Here is a 26,073-nt window from a genome sequence, read left to right on the forward strand (position 1 = left end):
CAGTCAGCTAGGTGGTTGCCTTTTAAAATATACCATCTAAAAATATTTTAAGCTTCTATCTAATTGTATTTATATGACAAGGCTGTTCATTAGTTGTGGAATGAACGGTATAGAAATTGTTGATTAAAGCCAAAAAGAAAATCAACTAGTTGGTGTTAGCAATCCTGGTGACTTTTGTTTTGAATATGAGGTATCTAAGAGTGTGAATGAGAAGGAAAATAGGTTTTTGGAGTATCTTGGTTTGAACAGGAGCAGTAGTGGTCACCACAATTGTACTGCAGGAAAGGTCGTTTTTAACACCTAGTACTTCTGGCAGAATCATGGTGATGTTTTAAGAGTAAACTTTTTCTCACTCTGTGGTATAATTCTTTTTTGTAATTCAATTTTTTTAATTCCAGATTCCTAGAAAGTCTAAATTGGCTGTTCACAGAAATATCAGAGATGATGAAGGCTTTATTATCCGACATTTTGCAGGAGCAGTATGCTATGAGACGGTAATTTTACTTATGCAAAACTATTTTTGTTATGCTTTGTAGGGCTTGTGATATTCAGAAGTTGATATGTCTTAGCTTTGAAATTGATTTTATGAGTATGTGACAGAATTGACAGTTTCTTTTAACTTTACAGATTACAGACTGTTTTGGTGACGTATATTTTGTCTAAGTTTGTTATAAATCTACAGGTATTGGTGTCAAATATTGATTCATGATCTACTGCAAATCTTACATCAACATACGTTTGGATCTTGGGGAGGGGAATACACTACGTGATATGAAAGTACTGTTAGATTTAAGAGTAGCTTTTCGGAAGCATGCTTATCCTTGTATGCAATCACTGTTTATGTTATATTAAAATCACATTTCATACTTTTTGGTTTCCATTTCTACTGGCAATAGAATCATTCATGTAAGAATACGAAATACCTGCAATTGCTACCCTCAGAATACATTCCAGCTTCTTGTACTTTTTTGACTATTCATCATACAAAAACATTGAAACACCTGAAGCCAATATTTAAAACCTAATTTTTAAAAAGTAAGAGTTTAGGATAAACAGAAGATCCATAATGCTTCATTGTTCTAGTCTGTAATTCCAGTGTTTAAGAGGAAAATACATATTTTAAGGGCTTGTTCTTATTTACTTCAAAATACTGCAAGAATGAGAAATGATTACTGTGCTGATTTGAAGTAGGCACATTCTGTAGTTATTTTACAACTTGAAGTCTGTGTGTTACCTATCTGATTTTTCTGAGGTCACTGAGCATGTATGTTAATAATACCATAGAGTGTCTTCAGGAATGGAGGAGCCACATATGAGCACATAAGCTCTGCTGTCTGAGCTAATCAGATATGAGGTAGCTTTGGTCCAGAAGCTATGCTAATATGCTTGACTTAATTTATCCCCTCCCTCCGAGGGACTTACATAGCTTGGGCCTTAAAACTTTTGGACTATAGCTGCCTTGTACCTCACCTGTTACTTGTTTCTCTTTCTCACTGCACTTGTGGCAGTTCTTACAGTCTCATTTGTGGTGAGGAGGCTTATCTGGCTGCATTCATATTCCAGTCTTGTGTTTTCATAGTCCAAGGTGGCCTGTGTTTGTCCTTTGATTCTCATCACCATTAAATCCTATCCATTAAATAGGATATCTGGCAAATTCATACTTTCTTCAATTAGTCTTGGACTCTTCTGTTCATAAATATCAAAGTCACTATTAAAGTTGCACCAAAAGTGACTGAGAATTTTGTTAGCATGAAATTGGATAGCTAGTGTCTGAATTTCAGTATAATGTATTGTTCTTAACTTCTAAAAGTTAGTGAGCCAATTTAAATAAACCAGAGAGGGAAGGTTTGTAGGAAGGGACAATATCTTTTATTAAATCAACTGTTCTTAGTCATAGTACTACTAAAACAACCATTTTTTATTTCATTTTCCAAACTGTGTAGATGCACCAATTAAAATGTGCCTGTTAATGCCCATTTCACAATAGATCTTAAGTGATACTACAAGCAGTGAAGAATTAAGCTTCTCAGAACTCCCAAGTGATGATGTGCTGAGTACTCAAAATGGAAGCAAGGAGGATAATCATTGAAAAAACCACAACTGACCTCTTAAAAGGCATTATACCTTACCTTGGGTTTCATGATTCCAACAGCATCCTTCAAATTTAAGAATGTCTTTTCTCTCTGTCATTAGTGTTTTTTGTGTCCAGTCCAGAAGTTGTTTGAAATAATGTATGGCTATTTACCCCACATATTGTTGCTGATTTTTTTAATTAAGTATGTGACTTTTTTTGCTTTAATTTTCTTTAAGACTTAAGCAACTGGGGCAGTGACTATTATTTTCTTGGGTTGTCTTTTCAGATGCAATTTGTGGAAAAAAACAATGATGCTTTGCACATGTCCCTTGAATCTCTTATATGTGAATCCAAGGACAAGTTTGTTCGACAGCTGTTTGAATCTAACACTAACAACAACAAGGATCCCAAGCAAAAAGCTGGGAAACTTAGTTTCATCAGTGTGGGAAACAAGTTCAAGGTAACATAACATAGCAAAGAATCTTATCTTCTTGTAATATATGCCACTTTTAAGTTACCTGAAATAAGTAGAACCTAAGGTTGGGATAATTGAGTGGTAATTTGAGGTTCAGACAAAGAAAATTTTAGACTTTTTTACTATTGAATTATAAGAAACCAGTATATTCAAGCTACATACTGTGCATTTCTGTCAAAAAGATGTTTCATAATAGCCCTTAAAGAGATTATACAGTAATTTTTAAGTCAGAATTTGCAAGGCCACATGAAAGTCTTTATTCAGGAGGTTTAAAGTCTTGAGATTCAGATTTGTATTCTGTGGACTTTAAGGGGTTCTAAATGTGACAAAAGGTGTCCTTCCATCCTATCTTAGTTGTTCATTCTAGAAGATGTATCAATTGGCTACACTGTGCCATTCTCAAAATTCAATACCTAATCTAACCACTGTTTTTCCTCTTCTAAAATATAAAGATAGTCATGGCTTTCACAGAAAGATGTTCATTGTGCTGAATGTTTCCTTTCTCAATACCTGAATCTGATGCTTCTCCTCATTTTTTCCTTTCTTCTGCTTGTTGTAAAGCTGACCTTCAAACCTTGTCTTCTCCAAATGTTTTCTGCATCCTTTTCTCATTCAGCAGTTTTATTTTAGCTGGACTATTCCAGCTCAGGATGGCTAGAAAGAGAACTATAGGGGAATTAAGAGATGAAAAGCAGGCACAACCGTGGGCTGCAGGTAAATTTTTCAATCTCATGGATTTACTTTTGGTAGAGCTGCTGCAATTTCAGCAAGAGCTCTTCTCAACACATCTGGGCCAGATCCAATGAAGGATTTGTATGCCTTCAAATCAAGTGCTGCAACATTTTTGGTATGCTACCTTACCTAGGACACCTAAAACCCCACATCATGTTCCTAGCTAGACTCCTTACGTACTCCCTGGGGAAAGCAGGTATCTTGGACAATCCAAAAAACATGTTGTAGAGTGGGGCACTGCCAATAGCAGAAGAGCATTTCTGCATTTCCGCTCCATGTCAAGGTTAAGTGCTGAATCAGGACTGGGAGATAAATTCATTCTTGCATAATTGTATCATGTGGCCAGTGTTTAGAACTCTTCTCTAAACACGCAGGGGCTGAAGAATGGGAAGGATACGGTTAGCAGCACTTGCTTTATTATAGCAACAGTATTCTGCTTCAGGTCTACACTATATTTAGTGTTTCATATCTACTGTATTTCCTGAAGCACCAAGTTATTGGTCAATCTGACAAAGAGGATTCTCCTTATACCGTTCTGGAGACGGGTTATTAGGTAGCCAGAAATAAAACTTTGATGGGCCCAGGAAGAGTAGGAGATGGAGCCTGACTTTTACAGTAGTGGGTTTGGTATTTAACTAGGAATTGGGCAGCCTGCTCTCTTGAGTTTTGCTCTGATGATTATTTCCTCCTCTTTATTATATAGTGGTTGTAGAATTAAACTGTAGCAATCAGTTTAATATAAAACGCATTATCAGAAGGCAGACTGAAAAATAGAATTACATACAGATAAGCTGTCTCCTGAGCCAACCCTGCAACCATGAGTCTGTTGTAGGTGAATCTAGGATGCATTGTTTTTATAACTGCATTTTTAAAATGAAACCAACTGTGAGATCTCTGACATAATGTCCACTTTCCTCCATCTGAGTTTTCAATTACTCTTGGATTTAGCACCCCACATCAAGTAGATGTGGACATGTGAATGATACCATTGTCCAAGGAGGGCTGGAGTCAAAAAAGGGAGGCATTTTTTAAGTTAAGCAGCAGTTGAGTGGGGAACTTTTTGGATTGCCTTTTGGACTTTGGTGTTCACCTCTATACCTAGAACATGACTAAAGTCCTCTTTGGATCTGGCCCACCAAACTATAATTCTTTCAATGTTTTCAAGTTTCATGGCATTCTGAATGTATGGGTTACTCCCAGTAATTCATTTAGTGTTACCTTCCCAGACACAACATGTGCTGCTGATGAACACTAATAGCCTTGAAAATTTCACTTCAGATGACATCAAAATAAGTTCTATTACCTTAGTAGAAATTTCATCTTTTTAAGAATAAGAATTTTTAGTGCATCAGTATGTCAGTCAGTCTCAAATTCTTCTAATTACATCAATTAGATGGTGTTGCAGGGACTTCTCTTTATGGAATCCTTCACACATCCCTTCCTTATAACTAATTAAAATTACTTCTCATAAATCAGTTGAGGGCATGATTAATTTGTTCATCAGATCTACTCAAGAATCTTTGGGATGATTTTACTATGGTAATGATGGATTCAATTGTGATAATTCAAAGAACAGTAGTTTTAGCAATATGTTTTATTCATATGATGATTTCATCGGTGAAATTTACTTGAGAATGGCTCTGACTTATTTTGTGTCAAATCACAGAGTATAAGGAAGGGGTATTTTTCCTCTAGCAGAAATGTATTTTGTTGATGGAAATTAGTCTGTCCCTTCCAAAATTAAGCATTTCTACCTTAAGAAAACACAAAGATTATATTCAAGTAGAGATAGAGAGAGTATGTATAAGTGAGAACTGAGCAGGAGGTTATTAGTGTTTGTCATGCCTCTTGTGGCACTCCTTCTCTCTCTCTAACCATATCCATGATAAGTTTAAAAAAAAAACAAACCAATTTTATCCACTGGAAGGATGGCTGGCAGCTGTAGGTGACACATATTGCCCATACTGGTTTCGTGGATTCAAGGTAATTGAAAGATCTGGTCCAAAAAAATATTAGTCAAAAGTCAGATCCTTTCAATTTTGGTTCCAGTACAGAAAATGAGTAGTATGTTAGGACATACAGAATTTTGTCTTCAGTCTATATCCTTAAAGCTTGCTAGTAAAGTAGAAAGGCTGGCACTGCAGTAATCTATGTGGTAAAACAGACACATCTGTAAAGTAAAAGTATAGCTGTGTTCCTGATGTGGTTCTGGAATATTTTAAGTCCCTGCCAGTTACAGTCAATAGCAACTGTGACACATTTTCCCTGACAGCCTTAAGTCTCTGGTGATCCTGTAGACTTGCCCCCAAAGAATCGTAGGACTGTGGTCTTTTCTCATCACAGTATGTTTAAATTCAACCTCGGTCAATCTGGTTTTAAAATATAGTCTATTGTCATCAACAGAGAATTAAAAATTTGAAAGTTTGGAATTAAAAATAGATTATGCAGGTTCATTCACCTAAATGTTGACTTAGCTTAAAAAAAAAGAAGATGACCCTGAGCTTATCTGTTTTCTGTGTTAATTATTTAACATACAAATGTATGCTTGTTATAGGTTAAATTTGGGCTTTCACAAATTTTCAGTGTAATTTTTTTTAAATTATTGCTGATCAATCTTATTTTCTCTATAACATTATTACATAGCCATTATTTCCTTTATTTTCCCACATGGGCTTGCACTTTTTTTTGCTAACTATGTTGTAGTAACTAACTAGTCCATACAGTATTGTTGTACAATTAAACACAAACAATATCCTCTGGACCATTCGTGCACACTTGCATGATTTTGGCTGTTAAAATTTGTGAACGTTTTGATTTATCAATTCTGTCTGATATACTAACAATGAACATGCATGCAGTAATGCTATACCACTACTCTGTATATTTCTGTCGTTGTCATGGTAAGACTATTGAAATATCTGTTTTCTTTTACAGACACAGTTAAATCTGCTTCTTGAGAAGCTTCACAGTACTGTAAGTATGTATACAGATACAGGTTCATAATTTTCTGTCATAATTCATAATCGATAATCTCAACAATATGGTTTACAATAAATGTGCTAAGTATTGCTTTAGAGCTTGAAGTTATATGGCACTTCAGAAGCATCTTGCTGTGCAGGTGATGATTATTGAGTTACTTTAAAAAAAAACCCACCACCTTTAAAAAAAGTTGTTGTAGAATGAAAGTTACACAATTTGAGTAAACAGTAAGAAATCTGTCTGGGCTGCAATCTCCTTTTTTATCACTTTTACTTTTTCCCATTCACTGGTTATCATTGATGACTAATTTGCAGAAGGTTTAGAGATGTTACTTCGAAGGAAGGCAGATAATAATTTATTATTAATTACTGTTTTCAGATTCCATGAAGCTGTTAAAAATAAAATGTTTCATTTCACTTTTGTGATAGGCTGTAAATGCACAGATGGTCAAAGAACCTGATTCCCCTAATGAGTATTTGCTAATTTAGCTGGTGTAATTTGATAGGGTTTAGAATTCTCCATGTAGTTCAACGTAACCATTTTTTTTAGAACTTGGACTTGTAGGAACACATTCTTGTTTCTCTTGACCGCATGTTCTAATCAATTCTAGATATGAGGTTATGATCTTGTCAAAAAAAAAGGGGGGGGAACATGGGAAACAAATGGGACAGGTGCTGGAGTGTAGCTGATATTAAGTTTTTACTGTACTCATGAGGCTGGTCTGAAAGAAAGATGATCTCTTTCATACAGAACACTCCGGAACTGAGATCCAGTCCAGGGAAAAAATATGTGTCCAGGCTTGCTGTACTCTGAGTTTAGCTAACTCATGACTGAGGATATATTGTTAATATAGAGCTCCCTTGGCAGGTGCTCTCTCACTCTCAGCTGAGAGATGGAAAAAGAGAGAAGACACTGCAAACAGCAGTAATACTATGTTTTCTCAGTCCCAATTTTGTTTTAGTATATAAGGTAGGTTATCATCAACAGCCACCTGTTATAGGAAAATCTGAATAATTGGATGGTGTTTTGCAAAAATGTCATCCTTAATGAATGTGAAATGGTGAGAGAAAGCAGTGGTCAAAATTGTAGAGATAGCATGCATAGTGATAAGAAAGGAGCAGACTGGAACAACGTGGGGGAAGGGAGAGTGAAGCCATGAGCCTAAAGAAACTGTAAAAAGTAAAAGTTAGAAGAAAGGAAGGTCAAGTTCATCTGGCATGTTTCCAGTGTCAGGAGGCTGCTAGCATGTTCACTGATATGAACTCTGGAGGACTGAGGCATTTAGGTGGTGTGACTGTAGACGATAATGAGGGTAGTAGAATCTAGACTGCTAAATCATAATTAGATTGTACTAGTGTTAAGAACAGTTGAATGAAAACTCGAACGTTGAGGATCCAATTAATAGTTTGAGCATTGAGATCAGTTACATCAAGATTGAACGCTAGAATGCAAAACTGATATACAAGAGAAAAAGAATGTCAGCATTTCTCTTTCAGAATACTATTATTTTTTATCCTTTTTTTCCCCACCCATAATTCTTAAATGATTAACTGTTATTTCAGGAGGTTTAAAAATGTGTAGATTCTGCTAACTTCTTGTTTTGGTAATAGGGATCTAGCTTTATTCGCTGTATCAAACCTAATTTAAAGATGACAAATCACCATTTTGAAGGAGGACAGATCCTCTCTCAGCTGCAGTGTTCAGGTAATGTATGCCTCTGATGTTTTTCCCTCTGTTTATTACTTTGGGCATTGCAGATTGACCTAAGTTTGAAATATGTGAGATGGAAGCAATATTTCCTTGCTTGAATTGTTGCTTTCTAGAAGGTAGCTTATTTATGCCTTATGAACAGTTATTCAGATTCTTAGTAACTTAACTCTCATTTTAGTCAATAGAACCCTAGAAATAATTCATCTGAACAGCCATAAGGTCTCTTCTTTGCAAGATGAGTTGATGTAATTTCCATTGACTGTTTTTCCATTGATTATAATGAGAGCTCAAACACCAGGTGCATATGTAAGAAGCCATGTAGCCATATATTGGTACATAAATTTAGATTTCTTGACCTGGAGCTGAATGCCATCCCTTTGTATTGCCCACAGTGTTAACAGGGAAGCAGTTCTGTCCAGAAAAACAGAATTTCTTTAAATGACTGTGGCAGTTGAAGTGTTAGAAACTCCTGTGTATGTTGAGAAGCAGTCAGTATTAGCAGAGATATCTAATAATGGAAACACACTTGTTTTCTTTGATTTTATAGATATTATGATAGAGTTGAATCATATTGTTTTACTTTTTCAAAATTTCTTTATACCACTGTTAATTTGATTTGGAGCTGAACTTCCAACAAGGGCACTTCATAGTCTTTCCTGTAGCTTTGTATAGCACAGATTGCTGCTTTTTCATTATTCTTGAAATGGTAGGCACTTTCCAATTTTCCAGCTTTATAGTAAAGAGTGAGTATTAGCAGTTTTGCTCATGCCCTGCTGAACAGCGGAAGGAAATGCTTGCTTGGTAATTAGAGTGCTGGTATTGTCGTTCTTCATAGGGTGTTTGTTCATCAAAGTACTTTGATTTTTTTTTTTTTTTTTCCTTTTCTGTATTTTTGTACTTTCAGCAGCTTGTGCTTAATTTTTTCTCTTTTTGAAGACAAGATACTTCCAGGTTCTGTAGCTCCTGTTTTGACAAGCCCACATGTTTAACATGTCATGTTACTGTCACAAAAGCTTAACAACTTTTCAGCATTCCATTAACACCATTAGTAGTAGGTTTCTTCAGGTTAACAGCATTTGGCATGTCGGAGAAGAAAAAAAATAACAAATTAAGTCCCTGCCCCCTCCCCCCCCCCAATGTTTTACAGTAGTCCTACAAGCTCACTTTTCCATATTTGCTTACTTCAGCAACAATAAATGAAGCTTAATCTCGTAAAACAAAGTTATAACATGTAATGTTAAAACAGCAAGATGTAATGCTGTAAAATCTTTTTTGAAGAAGAAAGACTTGGTGTAAACAAATCAAATTTCCATTTGCAAATATGCAAAAGATTAAGTTTAAAGATAGCAACCACAAGTTAAAGGCTAACTTAAAAACTTATATGCAAAATCTGTTGATAGGTTTATGTAAAGCATCGGGTAAAAACTGGCATGGCCTGTGCTGCTTGAAGTAATTTGAACCATTCACTGACTGTATCTGTGCTTTACTGATGTCCTAGTCACAGCCAAAATGTAGTAACAGTCTTTGGGACATTAAAATTACATCTTAGTAGCTGGTACCTAGTACTGCAAGTACACTACATGTTCTGGCACTGTATTTAATGTCAAATCAGCACCACATCTCACAAATATCATTGACATGATGAAAACAAAAGCCTGGTTGGGCATTATTTGTTATTTTTTTTTCATAAAAAATGAAAATGTCAGGTCTGCTAAAAAGAAAAAAAATATTTAGAAGAAATATTAGAAAAAAATCCTCTGCATGATTGAGTGTTACTTACCTCTCAAATAGGGAGAAAATTGTATGGGCTCTTCTCATCTGTTCAGTATTAACTTTTTGTGAATGATCACATGATCAAGAAATGTTAAAGGCTGGATCAAGTCCCAGCTGAACTTTGTGGTTTCATCTCTGAACAATGTCTTTGGGGCTTATGTCATAAACTACTGGTTATCATAAAAATCACTGCTTCATATGAATTTTACTGATACCAGCTTTTGCACCTCTGTTTCAATGAATTTAGGAATGGTGTCAGTTCTGGATTTGATGCAAGGTGGTTTCCCTTCACGAGCTTCATTTCATGAACTGTATAATATGTACAAGAAATACTTGCCTGAAAAATTGGCTCGGCTGGATCCTAGGCTCTTTTGCAAGGTAAGAAAGAAATTAATTCTTCTTCTATAACATGCAGGACAGAAAATGTATTGGGGAGGGGGTGTGTGGTTTTTTTAACTTTTGGGTTTGATGGTTTTTTTTTTTGAAGGAGGCAGAATATAATCCTAACTGTTTTCTGTGTTTCAGGCACTATTTAAAGCCTTGGGACTGAATGAAAATGATTACAAATTTGGGCTAACCAAGGTGTTTTTTAGACCGGGCAAGGTAGTGTTTCTCTTGAATTTCATGAATGTGAATCTTAGAATAATTTTGGTTGGAAGGGACCTCTGAAGGTGACATTGTTCAACACATTGCTAACAGTGTGGCCAACTTAAATAAGGTTGCCCAGGGGTTTTTGTAAATACTGTTCATTTTCTGTGAAAAAACATCAATATTAATACTGATATAATTGGTTTCATAGTCTTGTTGCTAATGCTGCTGTATTCCTAATGCAGTGTTCGTATTTCCAGATGTCCTGCTGGCCACCTAAGACTTACGTTGACTAAAAAAGAGCAAGTCAGAGTAAAGAAAAAATATTTTCTAGTAAAATCTATTTATAGCTGAAATCTCTTTCTGTTATTCTAAGCATTGATGCTGCTATGCAGAGAAAGAAGATGAAGTATGGAGCTGTTGCAACTAAAAAGGAAAATTATTGTAGACCCAGAACAATGTTCTTACTGTCATAATTACCAAAAAGTAGAAGTACAGGATTTTCAGAAAAGGTTGCCATTAGTTGGACTCTTATACAAAGGTTAAAAATTGAGAAGTGCTTTCAGGGCTTTATTTTTTCCCAGATACAGAATTAGGGGTGTCTTAAAGTTGTGGAAGGCCAGAGTAAGTCTTCAGGATGTAGAACAACAATTGATTTTTAAAAATTTTGGCAATAAATAGTTTTAGTGATTAATAAATAGTTGGATTATTCAAAATGCTAAGTGTTGCACATCAGTTAAACAAACAGACAAAAAAACCCAGCAGTTATTTGTTATCATTAAAGAATAAAGTGATGCCAGAAATACCTGCTCACTTGAATTAATTGAAAGCTGTTACAATGATGACATACAGTTTACATTAAAAATATTTAACCTTTTTAACTCAACAGGCTCTTATATAATAATGTCTAACGCTCTCTGTTCTAGTTTGTAAAACTTTTTTATTTATTTTAATTATTTAGTTTGCAGAGTTTGATCAGATAATGAAGTCTGATCCAGATCACTTAGCAGAGCTAGTTAAACGAGTGAATCGCTGGCTTATCTGCAGTCGTTGGAAAAAAGTTCAATGGTGTTCTCTCTCAGTGATTAAATGTACGTATTTTATGTTTTATTAAATCAAAATGTTTGTTAAAAATATAACAAAGTAATTATCATCACCTTGAAATGTGGCCGAGGACATGTATAGCAGATGGTTACATACTAAAGTCTGAGTAATTGATTTCAAGGTTGGTGAGTTTTGGGGTTTTTTTATGCTTTATGTTTGGTACGTATAGCGGGGCTTAGAGCAGAGGTTTTTCAAGGTGGAACATACAGCCCACCACCAGTCTCCCGTGTCCAGTCTGCTTGGGTACTTACTGAAGCCTGGGTAAACACTTGCACAGAAATAAATAAATAGCTATCACAGGGCTTGCAAGGGGAGACTTCTACATCAGCAGGAAAGAACAGTAGTTCAGCTCTCAGCTGACAACATGGAGTCATTTAGTTCTGGGAAGTGCCTGCACAGAGCTTGTCATCTCTGGACAGAAACTGCATGTCTGAAAGCACTGACATGAATTATGGGGTGAACATCTCCACTCCAGCAATTACTGCTGATCAGCCAATAAGTGCCTATCACTATTGATAGGCAGTTTCTAAGTGCTTGGCCTGCCCAGTTTGCTGGAAGAGTGTGAATGAGGCGGTGTGGAATAGAGAATGGTGCTTGTGGGTGCTTCAGTAAAGATGTCTGGGAGATGGGGAAAAGTCTGATGCAGGATGTCAGGGATCTATGATACGGAAGGTGGAAAGTGTACATTAAGATGGGGAAGAAAAGCATAAAGGCCTCGTGCCTTACGACTGTGCGTTTGGGCCAGCACAGTCGTGAGACATCTGTCACTGATTGGATACTATTTGTTGCTGTTTATACTGGGGCAAATACAATTTGTGAATTCTTGTTGTACAGGCTTCACACATCAGAAATTGTTAACACTAACATAATGTTTTTCATCTAGAAATTTATGCCATTTAATCTATTCTTCAGAAAGATAAGACAGAAAGCCTGTCACTGTGTCCAAAAAGTAGAAACCCAGGGAAATAATATTCTGGTTTGATGTGCCTTACTTTTTTTTAGTGTTTAATGGGAAATTAGAAGCTACTTTTATCACCAGAATAAAGCTGAAATAGATACACAAAAAGTAGAGTACATCTTTGTGATCACCTAAGTGCAGTAGTTAAATATCACTGTGTTCACAAACCATGTGCTCAGCTGATGACTAAAGGCAGTATGGATCCTTAGGCATCTACTTCCTCTAGCAGATATGTAAAAATCACATTTATTGTTGCACTTCCAAGCTACTCGGCATGCATGCTCGTGCCTGTGCCTTATTCTCTGTTTAACTTGCCTCCTAGTCCCAGTCACTTGAGTTTTTAGATGAAGACTGCATTAGAACAATGACAGCTGGAAGTTTTGTTTTCTGTTCTTTCATTTCAGTATTGCATATGCTCAGTAAAGTTGCAGCCGCCTTATCATCTCTAGCAGATATTGGCTACTTGATTACCCTTCAGTTCAGGACTTAGACTTGCTGAGTATTTCCTGTTTGCTAGGTCCAGTGACTTTTTGCTGAGGTTACCGATGTCTGTGAATCCTGGGGGTGGTGTGTGTGTGCACACGTGCAGTTCTTCCTGTTTGTTTTGGGTGGGAGCTTTTATGCCTGTCTCGGGATTTTGAATTCTGTTGTCTGCTGTGTCTTAAGTGTCGTGGTTCTGGTATAGACCTAGCTCTCAAGCACACATAGTCTGCGTACAGTTTTGAGTCATCGAGTGTTTGAGTAATACAGCTGTTGTGTTAAATGGTATAAACCATTGAGAGTCAGTCTCTTCTGTGTGTTTACAGTGAAAAATAAGATAAAATATCGAGCCAGTGCCTGCATTAAAATACAAAAGACTATTCGTATGTGGCTTTGCAAGAGAAAGCACAAACCACGGTAAGAGGATATTCCTTGCTTGAAGAAAATGGATTTTTAATAATATTTTCTTGTGAATGTAAAGAAGAGATTTACTATGCTTAACTAACTATATCTAAAGTCATAGAATGATGCTACGTGTGACTGAAAGAGACTGAGAGGTGCCATGTTCCTCCTTTCTTTCCCAAGGATGAACAGGCTAAACCTGAACCTTTCCTAAGAGATGTTTGTTTAGCTTTTTGTTCATAAAATCCTCCACTGATAGCCTAGTTATTAGAAATCCTTAGTTAAGTCTCTTTACATTAAAATTAAGCTCATTAATTTTTGTCCTTTACCCGTTCACACCTTCGTTTATAGGCCCCCTTTCTTTTTTATCTTAAAGATAATTGTGTGTTCTGTCTGTCTTGTCTCCTCTTGAAATTAAGTTATTCCTTTAGCTTTAATCTGACTGCATGGAATACTGATGGAAAAACCACTTCGGTCATTAAGCTCTGCTGACACCTTTTTGTTCTTTGATAGCAATCCAACTCTCTGTTCTTTAATAGTGCTGTTATAAAATGGTCTCTTTTACATCCTTTGATAGTTATGTTTCATTTTGTACCTTGGCATTTCTGACCATGTGCCTATATTTTTAAGCTGTTCTGTACTCATCTTTAATGAATTGATTTAGTTTCTACTTTTTGTGTGTTGTTTTCCTGAATCCCAGTTGAGTGATTTCTCTCTGGGAAGGCTGTCTCTGCAGAGTTGTCACTTGTAAGTCTGGCCTTCAGTATTGGTTCTTTAAAAAGCTCCAAGTTTTCCTGGACTCTTCTTTTAGCCAGACTTTTTTTTTCCCCTGTGGGGTCTTAATGACTGGGTTCCCTGCTGTGTAGTTAAGTTTTATCTGATTCAGTTGCATTATTGCTCTTTGAGTAAGTGGCACACCTGAACCTTTATCCACTCCAGTCAAAATCCTCTAGTGGATACTAATGATTTGTTACTGGAAAAAAAAAACCAAACAAAAAAACAACCCCACATTAACTCTCAAAATAAAAATGCATTTTTCCATTTTGAGTCACTGTCTGTTAATCAGTTTTAATTATTGTTTGCAAAAGGCTCCATTGCTTAGTTAACTTCATGAGCTAATGTTTGAATTTCAGAAAAAGAGGGTGAGTTTTATCAGTAGTCATAACTTGTCTCCTCTATCTACCTCTTTAATGTGAGTAATAAGTGGTAGTTTTGAAAATACCACCTCGTAAAAACATCCCACGATACAAATAAACTGTCTTACCTTTACAGCATCGATGGCCTGATAAAAGTGCGTACGCTGAAGAAGAGACTTGATAAATTTAATGAAGTAGTAAGTGCTCTGAAGGAGGGGAAGGCGGAGACAAGCAAGCAGGTCAAGGAGCTGGAGTATTCTATTGATGCTTCAATGACCAAAATTAAGGTATGATAATAATCAGAGAAATAGTTTCTTACTACTGGAACCTTTTGAAAACTTGATCTAAACTAGAAGGCCAATGTATTTTTCTTAACAGAAAAAACATTTTAATATAGAGGTCTTAATTTTCAGAGACACTGAGTAAATCCTGTTTAAAATTGTTTGTGAATGTGACTGAAGTGAATTCTGAAACTGGGTGCATATGTCTAGACTTTGGTATTATTATCTGTGTTTCAAAATTGGCACTGGAGCGTTTAAGGCAAAAATGCATGTTGATATTGTGAGACAAGTGTTGTTAATAATTTGCTTGTTGCTTTTATTATTAGAATAATACATATTAGCAATGTTTTAAATTAATCAGGGCTGAAACGTATAAGCATTTGTCACAGAGTGAAGAGATTTATATTCCAGTAAGGAGTTTTTTTCAGACTTTGTAGTAAAGAGAATTCATCTTGCTGATTATACTTCAGGTTCTGTAGTTCTCAGTTTCTTACCACAAAAGCACACAGACAAAATGAAAGCACACTGGGATTTATTAGTGTTAAAAAAAAATTTATTGTGTTGAATTTTTGTTTCATGCAACATTACAGCTTTCTTAGTGTACCATATTAATATTTTTCTATTTAAAATCATGGTTGAAAAGATGATAGAGTTAACCTGTCAACTTCCTGTTCTCTTTTCTAATAAAAATAAGATAATTTGATAATTGTCATGTTCCATCCTCAGAAAAGGTCAACAACAGTTTTATTAGTATACATGAATGTGAATTGTAAAATGAAATTAAATTGTAGCTATCAGTGAGGTTTGAAAACATACGTAGCAAAGGCTATTGTTTTAAGTATTTTCAACCTGTTGTTTGCTACTAATAATACCTTTTTAAAAAAAGTTAGTCATAGCACAGTCCAATACTTTTCCTAAGTGCTAGCACACATGGTAAGAAGAACTATTCTGTGCTATGACATAAAAGGCAGAGCTGTAAATAACCACTGTAGCAGCTAGCAACACGACATAAAATGCACATAGGAGGCCCTTAGTTTTCATTTTAGTGTGGTAAGAATTAATTTCTGTTGCTTAAAACTGCAAGGTTTGAAAAAACGAAGTCATGTTTTAAAGAGAAGTCATGTTTAATTTCAGTGATAAAATGGAGTTTACTTTGTATGGTTTTATATGAGAGAGGAAAGTAATGGATCCCCAGGATTTTAGGGAGAAACGGAAGGATGTGCTCAAGCTCCACTACCCTGAAGTGTATATATAATGTAATTATACTGCTCAATGCTCTCATTTTGCTCAATTTTTTTTCAATGTACATTTTTAAAAGTGAAGTACAAATGTAAAAGAATATAACCCCTCTTATTATTTAATTTTGCAGACCACTATAATGACTAGGGAACAGATACAGAAAGAATATGACGCTCTAGTTAGAAGCTCAGAGCAGCTTCTGAGTGCACTGCAAAAGAAGAAACAGCAAGAGGAGGAAGCAGAGAGGCTACGGCGCATCCAGGAGGAAATGGAAAAAGAAAGAAAGAGACGTGAAGAGGAAGAACAACAACGAAGGAAGGAAGAAGAGGAGAGACGTCTGTGAGTCTTGAATAAGTTGCTGGTTATAGAATGAGAAGAAAATAGGAAAGGCACTTTAATGAGGTCGTTTTTAATATTCCTATGCTTAAAGAAAGTAATTTGGATTTGTAATCCTGGTGTGATATGCAGTGTTAAAACATTTCATTTCCCAGTGTAAGGTAAGTGTAGTCAGAATAGAGTATGGAAGAAGTTATATGATGCTGCTGGAAATACATATGGACTTGAAAAGTTCCTTGACTTTACATGTAGTGTCCTGTCATCGGGACGGTACTGATTTCCGGATTACCATTCAGTTTTATGGAGGATGCTTTCCTATCTTGTGTTCGCTTGCATCATAATAACATGTTTTCATTTCCTCCTCCTCTTTTATAATAGGAAATCTGAGATTGAGGCAAAGAGAAAACAGGAAGAGGAAGAGAGGAAAAAGAGGGAAGAAGAAGAAAAGCGTATTCAGGTTAGTATTTTAGCTATGTGTGGTGTCTGGGGTTTTTGTTGTTGCTGGGGTTTTTCTTTGTTTTAAATATTTTTCACAGCTTAGGGTCTCCACTGAGTCCTAGGGCTTCATTTTATAAATATGTGTCTCAGAGTCATTCAGCAGTGTCGCTTTAGTAGTAAATGTAAGGCGAAAACCATGCTTAGGGTATCCCAAGACAGATCACCCATTTCTAGTTCATGTGCAAGTTCAGGTCTTCTGGATAGAGGTGCCTTTGTTTTTAAAGTTTTTCTAAAGTTACTTTAAAGTTAAAAATACACAACACTGAAGAATCGTAGTTTAGCCTTCGCAGTTTTTTGCAGATGTTCCATGTCAGGCAAGTTTGGCACTCTTTTACTAGAAGTCACATCTGCACTCAGGCTGTGTCATGTACCAGCTTAACTGTAAACACTTTCATAATATTGGTAATAATAAGAGGATACGGGACTGTCTCTAGTAGCCCGTTTGGCTACATTCATGTAGAATAAATATATGCAGTTCAAACCCTGCTCCTCCACCCCTTCCCCTTGATTCCTGACACTTCTTACTGATCCCATCATGAACTCACACTCAGAGTTGTGTTTGGCCCCTATACCCTTGTTTTCCTCTTGTCTTGGAGATTACCTGGGTGACCTGGGAGAGCGGTCTCAGAGAGAAAAAGCTTCTGTAGCAAGCGCAGGGCCACGGTCCCTGAAGTTTACAGAGTCTTTTAAGCCCTGTCCACGATTAATCAGAAGCAGAATTTTTCTCCTGTATCTTGTTATCCTTGGAGTTAGCCTAGCACTGTTTATTCTCCTTGTGTCTGCGTACTCTTTTCTATCACCTCACCCTCATTTTTGATAAACAAGTCAGTGGAACTAACAGAGAAATTATAGCTTAACTTCGGTGAAAAATGGCTCTTTCCTGTCTTTATTGGGTCTGTCACCTGTATCAGAATAATAAGCACTACCAGCTTGCAGAAGTTAAACATAAAAAGAGTAAGCTGCTATTTGACTAAGTCTCTAAATCATTGCTTGGAGACCATTGCAGATGTGCCTAGTGTTTTTTGAGAAATTCAGAGGATAAGTTTCCATTCAGGGACAGTTTAAATGGATTAAACTTTGTCCACTGAGGCAGCAAGTTGGCCTGTTGCCAGAAGGTTTGAAAACTTGGTCTGCCAGCTCTAAGAGCATCTCTAGGGATTGTTTTTATTTATGTTGCTTTGTTTCCGAGATGTGGATATCTGCTGTGCAGAATGTAATTTATACTTCTACAGAAATGCTGCATTTGGATACAAAGCAGATACGTAATCCAGTAGCGTAGTTCTTTCTTCTACATACAGTTAATTACTCAGTCTCTCTTCCTGGTGGTTGTTACTATCAGCTAATCTAAAGTGGGATTCATAGTGTGAAGTCACTGGTGTTACTGCACTGCTTTAGTGGTGCAAGTTCACGATGAAGAGTAGGAAGTGACTTTGTCTCCTTTGTTGAGTTTTGGGCACCAAAAAAGGTACTGCTAAGACTTGGCTTGTCTTGACTTTCAGACATATGAATTGAATGGTTACGTTTTACTTATTGTATGTGCAAGACCCTTTGTTAAATAATGATGGTAAACTGGTATTTAGTTTTGCTCTGCAGAGGCAGTATATCTGGATTGCTTCTGCGTTGCAGTAAGTCAGAATTTTACCATTTGCTTAAATTCAAAGTCAGATCAGGTCCACAGAAGATTCCAGCATTTGTCTTGACCCCTTTTCAGAGTGAACCGTGGACCTATATGCAAAGCAATGCCAATTGCAAAGGCCTGTAATACCAAGTGCAGAATATCAAGGGAGTATTGTGTTAGTGCTACGGAGGAGTAACCATATTGCTCTGTATCATCTGAGTTTTAATTCTAAAAACTTTTGAAGGCTAATTTTCATAATACCTAACAAAAAGCTTCATGTGTTTTTTAAATAAGGAATAATTGATTGGAACTTTATTTTGAAAAGGTAATACAAGTGGTGGACAATAATGATTTGATAAACTACATGAAAACCAAGATGCAGTCTTAGCTGTTTTGTTTTCTTGGGTCAAATTAAATACTAATGCTGTTACTTTTTCAGTTCTGTAAATTTTGCATGTTTTGAAAGCTATAAATACACTACTTGGCATATTTTTCTAATCATCTGCTTAGGTACCATTTTGGTTTTGATTGGGTAAGGTTAAAGGTGTGTTTTTATAAAACAGGCTGAAATTGAGGCTCAGCTAGCTAGAGAACGAGAAGAGGAAACCCAGCACCAGGCAGTGCTTGAACAGGAACGTCGTGATCATGAACTTGCAATGAGAATTGCCCAGAGTGAGGCAGAACTCATCAGTGATGAGGCTCAGCTTGATCTAGGATTGCGTAGGTATGTGGTTAAGTGGTAACATTTTTCTCTCGCTCTCTCTGGTGGTTTTTTTTTTGGTCTTCTTCCTTTCCTGATCCCTTTCAGAAACCTATGCTTATGTTGGTTTTATGTATTTTTGTATTAATTAAATGGGCATTTTAAGTCAGTGTATTCATATATTTTTCAAATTAACTTGTGAAATTTGTTAGAAATAGATTGCTTTTGCTTAAAGACTTCCTCCATTTTGCATCTTGCTACATCAGTAATTTAGTAGGTGCTTGTGAATACGACTGCAGTTCTCTTTCTCTTTTTGAGTTCTGGCAAGGATGGCAACCAATTTAAATTATTAATTTTAGGATTCATTTAAAGTAGTGAATGGAATTTCCTTAGTGGTAAGTAGTAATAAGATATACCCTTTCTGGTACTTGATGGTTCCAGTAATACAGTGTGAATTTGTGTATGTTTTTTTTTTTTACCAAGAAGCCCTCTCTGAATGCAGAAACAGTAGTTATTTCTGTGTCCTGATTTGTAAGTTTTTTAAAGTGGAATGAATATATTTAACATAGATGGGTTTGAAAATTAAATGTCATCTTAAATGTTTTCTTTTGTGTGAATTTTTGTGTGTCACAAGAAGTGCTTGGCTTCTGGTATACAGATCCACACCGCCTGCAAAGCAAGAGCTCTTCATGTGTAAAGGGTGATCCCTTAGAAACAACTTAGAAGATCCAGTAAAAATGGTACTTATTAGTCAAATTGCATAAAGGGACTTAGGAACATGATCACATCATCGGTGACTTCATTAGTGCTACTCTACTAAGTTTGTTGTTGTTGAAAGAAGGGGTGTAAGAAAATCCCAAGTGTTTCCATGGTATTTCAAGCTCCCAGATGTGTTCTCTTTGCTACTCAAATTTTACCTAGTTGTATACTTTTTTTTAATAACCATATGCCTATGAGAGGTAGCTGGGTGATTTTTTTTGTCATGTACAATACTGATTTTTAGACAGTTCCACTAAAATTATTGGTTTTGCCCTCAGTTATACAGTAGCTGTCGTGTTGTCTCAGGTAAGACTTTAACATGCACAGGTGGATGTCTAAGTTCTTCACAGACAGCATTCTGGAGATTTTCGTACTTTCCCTGTTTGGATTTTGGTGCAACACTTTTGAAGGTAAACGCAAAGTCACTCTAGTGTTGCAGCCTGACAAACTTCTCTCAGACATGAAAGAAGGGAGGCAATACACAAGAAGGGCTCAGAGAATTGAGTAACTTTTCTGTCAGTGAAGCTCTAATCTCCACAGTGTTTCCTACTGCTCATGGGTGATCCTGGTATATGTCTTCCTTGGGTAGTCCTGGAATGGATGATGAACTAACCATCCTGATAGTTATGACAGCCATTTTTTCTCCACTGTGTAGCTAGCGGTAGGAGAATGAAGACTTTTCTGAATGATTGCAAAGTGCAGAATGGTCTGAACAAATTAACATAGTGATGTAAATAATTTCTTGAGCAAGATAATATATAAATCTAGAAAAAAGTAATAGATTTTTCTGCTTGTATGAGATTTTAGCTCATTAGCAATTTTTTTTCCTTCTGTTTCTGCAGTCTACTTCAAAGAGTGTTAACTATTTCCAAAAATTGAAGAAAATGCTTTTAATTTCAACTTTGATTTGATTTTGGTTTGGTTTGTTTAAAAACAAACTAAACCATTCCTGTGGGTAGATTTCCATGTAACTGCAGGAATTGGTTTAAAAGTAGAAATTGTGGGAATTCTTCTCTGAAATGAAAACTATTGGTTTGAACAAAACATGGAATTTAATAATTTAAATATAAATTCTCAGGACTTACTTTGACTGATAGCAGTTAAAATTTTACTAGAGTCTAAGGAAGTTATATTCTGCCATCTTCTGGATTTGAGACTTGCATATTACCATATGATACACTGAAATCACTGTGACTTTTATATATGTATATTTGCCTTTTGTTTAAATTTTGCTGTAGTAGGATAAAGCATGTATCACTCCATGCTGAACTAATGCAGTATACTGATTCTACAGTGTTTTCACACAATTTTGTAAAATATCATTTCATGCTTACATATTGGCATGAATAAAAGGATATTTTCCTTTGTGCTGTACTACCTGTGCAGTGAAAATAGTAAGAACAAGGTGATTTTCATGTGCCACTTTGAAGGAACTCTTGTAATTTGCTCTTTTTTTAAGGAACGTGATACTTGTGCTTTGTCATATTTGAAAAAGAGTAGCCTCAACTTTCTTTTCTCCTGAATACCTTGCTGCATTCACCATTAGTTTTCATAGATATTTAAAGGTTCATAAGTATTAGTGGTTTCTTTGAAAAATGCATTCTTTGGCTCCTGTCAAAGAAGAAAAGTTGTTTGTTCTGGCAGTAGATCCAGCATTTTTATTTGTGCTTATTCTGTGCTGAATATGCAGGACCTCTCCTAGCTTCATCCAATTTTATTACTCATCCACAATTTGAAAGCATGTGTAACAAGGGATTTACTGCACCTAGGGGTAAATTAACAGAAGTGGTTAACACTTAAGTAAAGAATTAGTTAAATAATAGGTATCTGTTTTCAACTGTGCAATATTTTTAATTTGTGGCTTATGGAAACGTGGTGTAACATATAGCACCAAAATAAGCTAGCCTCAGTGAAGGTGGTGTGAGTATATCTGTTCTGTGTGTTGTGTTGGAACAGTCCAAGTAAGTTCTAATTTGTAGCATATTCAATGCTACATGTGTGTTCATTATGGCAGTTAGATTCGATGTCTTTTCACAGCTTGCATGAAGAAGCTATCTGTCCTGTTCCCAGAGTAGCTACATGAGGATTGCTGTTATTTCTCATGATATGCTTATCCAGGCATAAAATATATCAGTAGCATGTCTCAAAATCTTTGATTTTGAAAGGGGTGAGGGAGAGAAAGTGTGTGGGAAGTTTTCACTTGTACATTTTTTCCAGATTATCTTAATCTAACTTTTTAAAAAGAATGTAACATTCATGATTGAATGAGAGAGGAGAAGAAGAAAGGTCTATATAATCATAAGATAGTAAATAAGATGTAAGAGAGCATGAAATACTATGACCCATCTTTTCCCACTTCAGATTATTAGAAAGGTAACTAGGAAGAAGTCTATCTAACATAATTATCTTCTATTTGCAGAGCCAATGGAACAAAGCTGCAAATGACTGCGTATGGCATTTTTTTCCATTTGAATGCTCTAATAGAAAAAGAAGCAACACTAATTAATTCAAAGGAAATTGATATTGTCCTCTTATTTACTAATACTCCATAACAATCTTATTATCGTGCATCTGTAAACTTTAAATCAGTTTGAAATACCTTATATCCACTACTTTGCTTCTGTCTAATAAACAAGTTAATAATCTAATGTACCTAATAATATCTATTTAAAGATGATTATGTAATTAGTGTAAACTTTTTCACATACTATCCATTTTTCACTGTTCCGTGTGATTTATTGCTCTTTACAGAATCAGGACTATATATATATATATATATATTGGAATGGAAGTTATGGAAGTTATTTAAAATAAGTAGACTTTTTTTTTGTGCACTTCAGTTTGGTTGGCAAGAGATTTTCACAGTTATAAAGGCTGGTTTTATATTAATATGTTTGGTTTATGCTTATTTATCAATTTTCTTATAGGGAACAAATGGCCACAGAAATGTCAGAAATATTGTCTAGGTAGGTGAGAAGCCAACACCAAATGAATCAATCATTATATAAAAAGAAATCACACATGAAATGGGTTGAATAATTATGGAATGAAAAATAATGCAATCTGGGTTTCTTTAAGTGGATAAGTAAATTATTTCTTTCAGGTAAATTTCCTTTATCAACACCTTTTTCAGCAATTATTTTTCTGCTATTTTAATTGATTAAATATATATTTTAAAAAAGAATAGTTCATGTACCCTGGCTTTTTGTGTCATTTTGATAATGTTCCTCCAGCTCTCTTCTCTTTTCACCTTTCTTATAATGATAATAGAAAACTAGGCTCCACAGCTTTCAAAGGAGTATTTCTACAGATTCAACAGACTTTGTGAAGTTATTGAATGTTAATGTAACTGATAGTGCTTTTAATAAAAAAAAAATTCTAGTTATAATTCCCTTCAAATAAAAGCAGATTTGAAAATTACCATGTTAAAAGCATATTAAAACCCCTCTGAAGACATCTAAACAAAATCCCTTCTGAGATGTCTTGGATGCTATTGCAAGATTTTATGCACAATGCAAGAGGAAAGGAGAATGCAGGTTTAGATCTGAATACAATTCTTCTCGAACAGTCTCATAGTAGTTTGTGATAGAACACTAATTCTCCGTTGAGAGAAATTGTTATAATGTTCTCCATATCAGTGAGTAATTAGAAAGTGTTTTGTGCAACTTGAGGACAGAAATAACATTTTTGCATTCATTTTCTGAAGCTTACCTAAGAAGCAAAATTATTTAGAGTTTTTAAAAGTGAATCTGTCGTTAAACAAGCTACTATGCTGTGTATATATCATCTGAAGATGGTCAGTCTCACATGATTGATGGGTTTTCTAGCTGTAGCATTGATAATTGTGAATGCAGCTGTTAATTTGTTTCTTGCAGTGGTATTTTAAGAATAGGAATAAACAATGTTGTGTGTAATTAAGCTAGCATATGAATTTAGATGTCTAGATTATATATTGCATATATTGACATAGTTCCAATGACAATGGCCAATTCTTAATGTACAAAAAAATAAAAAAATTTTGGGGGCAAAATCAGAGGCTCTGCGTTTTGGTTGAGTTCAAAATGTAATAATTCTTACTGCATGCTTGTTTAACTAAATTTTTTCACTTGTCATATACTGTAAACTTTTGACTTGAGACTGACTTTTTTAAGTCTGGAAATACTGTTTATGATACATAACTTTGTCAGATTGAGTGGTGAAGACTGATTGGCAAGTATGATGGTCTTCTTAATGCCAGACTGTCATGCTTAAAGTCATGTAGAAAACAAAAGAGTGATCTGCAGAGTAGTACTGTAATGGAAAGACTAAGCCATTCAATTGGATTAGCATTCTTAAAGATTACTAGTTTAACCAGAGATCTTACAGCCTAGTTCTGGTGCTCTAAATTATGTAGCAAATTCTTAGAGTGGTGGGTAGTGTTGCTAAATAAGGAAAATCCTTAGGATTTGTCAAATTAGTTTCAAGAAGGTTAGACACCAGGCAACGGAAATTACATTTAGCAGCAATTCTGTAATGTCCTACAGGTATGCCAATGATGACAAAATATTAATATATATATTTTGAAGCAGACAGTCTGCCTAATGATTTGGTTTACACATAGGAGTAGTACTAAGGGTGAGGAAAATTCCTGTCCCTCAGCTATGTACTGATTAAAAGTCAAAGAGGTAGTTCTTTATGTCAGACTTCTCACATACCATAAGTGGAAGCTGTGTGTTAACTCAGATTAGTGGTATGAGTAGGCATAATCAAGCTGATGCTTAATTCTGTAGTTTTAATTACATTTGAAGAGATGGTTCAGTTGCTGTTAAGAAGAACATTTGGTGAAACAGATTGTTTTATTCTAGGAAACTTAAAATGCATTTGTTATCTCTGCATTCAAAATTGCTATATCTCCATAGAGAAATTTTTCATAGAAAATATATTTATAACCTATTAACTAAAAAGGGAAAATAAACAACATAAAACTTCATAGTACTGCATGAGACCTTTATGGAAAAATGAACTTTAAAATAATATTCACCAGTTTATATAAATACTGTAATAATGCAACAGTCCCACAAAAATATTGCTGCACAAACAGACTTTAAATTAAAAGGCCTGGTTTCTTCTGTTTTTCTCTCTTGTGAATTTTTGAATACTTAATTGCATCAAGTGTTTTGCTACCATGTTAAAGATCTAGTTTCTTCTGAATAAATCCTCTCAGATCCTGAAAGATAATTCAGTTTGCCTCATGTTCTTAGTCATGGACATTAGCAGAGATTTGATAAAATCATGTGTCTGTTCTTGAATTCCTTAGTGTTTAAAAAGTATTCTGATTGTCACTGAATGTTGGAGTGTTTTAAACTTAGTTTATATCCAAATAATCCATGGGAAGTTTGCCGTTCCTAAGGCAAAGTTCTTACACTTCTTATCCATACCATTTTTAAGACAAAAAAAAAAAAAAAAAAAGAATATTTTTTTTAGGTTTATCTTTAGATGTATGCATGTAATGTTTGTTTGTTTGTTACATGGATAACCTTATATGTGCTGCTAAAGATGATGGAGATTTTAGTAATAATTTGTCAGTTGCATTTGCCGTTGACTTTGTTGCATACTACCTACATGACAAATACCTTTTGCCTCTGAAAAACAGTTTCTGGATGAGTCTTTTTATACTGGTCAGCCTTTCTTCTGAAAGTGGTCTTTTTTTCCATAGTATCTCTTGATGATTCCCCCCACCCCTGAATAAACATTGCTGTTCTCAGACAGCTGCTATACAATTAATGTAGAATTAATTTGATTTCTTGTCTCAAATTAGACTTTTGTCAAAGATATGGAATATTTTCTCCGGTCTTGGAACAAGGATTTTGTCCTGATCCAGTTTTAAACAGCAGAGGAAACACCTTTTCTTCCTTCTCCTTGTCTACTTCAGAAATAGTTTTTTGTCTTATTTTTCAAATGGAACTAAAATGTATATGGCCACCCTTTGTTGTCTGTATTCTGTATCTTGACTAGTACTAAATCATGTGGGGTGAGGTACACATAAATAGAACGTGCGTCTTTTCACACATAAGTGCTAACTATTAATGACAATTCCTTTTAATCTCTAGGCACGCAATCAGATGATTATATTATTTTGGATGTAAAAGATGCCTTCACTTTCCCTTAATCATTTGAACATCTTCAAAATGGTATTTTGTCTTTGAATTCAGTCCCTCTGCTGCTAATTTTCATTGTAATAAGCATGCTGCA

General features: G+C 35.3%; 1 protein-coding gene across 1 annotated transcript in view; it reads left to right on the forward strand.

Moving 5' to 3' along the window:
* The window catches only part of MYO6 (myosin VI), a 104,034-nt gene that overhangs the window by 67,851 nt on the left and 10,110 nt on the right, over nucleotides 1-26,073 (forward strand). Inside the window, exons 17-30 of the mRNA XM_049818018.1 lie at nucleotides 399-494; nucleotides 2,361-2,534; nucleotides 6,216-6,254; nucleotides 7,871-7,964; nucleotides 9,991-10,121; nucleotides 10,269-10,346; nucleotides 11,293-11,422; nucleotides 13,200-13,290; nucleotides 14,548-14,698; nucleotides 16,062-16,270; nucleotides 16,646-16,724; nucleotides 18,947-19,107; nucleotides 22,262-22,291; nucleotides 22,770-22,808. Of these exons, the coding sequence (XP_049673975.1) occupies nucleotides 399-494; nucleotides 2,361-2,534; nucleotides 6,216-6,254; nucleotides 7,871-7,964; nucleotides 9,991-10,121; nucleotides 10,269-10,346; nucleotides 11,293-11,422; nucleotides 13,200-13,290; nucleotides 14,548-14,698; nucleotides 16,062-16,270; nucleotides 16,646-16,724; nucleotides 18,947-19,107; nucleotides 22,262-22,291; nucleotides 22,770-22,808 (1,502 nt within the window). The remainder of the gene's footprint in view (nucleotides 1-398; nucleotides 495-2,360; nucleotides 2,535-6,215; nucleotides 6,255-7,870; nucleotides 7,965-9,990; nucleotides 10,122-10,268; nucleotides 10,347-11,292; nucleotides 11,423-13,199; nucleotides 13,291-14,547; nucleotides 14,699-16,061; nucleotides 16,271-16,645; nucleotides 16,725-18,946; nucleotides 19,108-22,261; nucleotides 22,292-22,769; nucleotides 22,809-26,073) is intronic.

The sequence above is a fragment of the Accipiter gentilis genome, chromosome 15, assembly GCF_929443795.1.
Source record: "Accipiter gentilis chromosome 15, bAccGen1.1, whole genome shotgun sequence".
In the NCBI taxonomy this organism is placed as follows: Eukaryota; Metazoa; Chordata; class Aves; order Accipitriformes; family Accipitridae; genus Astur; species Astur gentilis.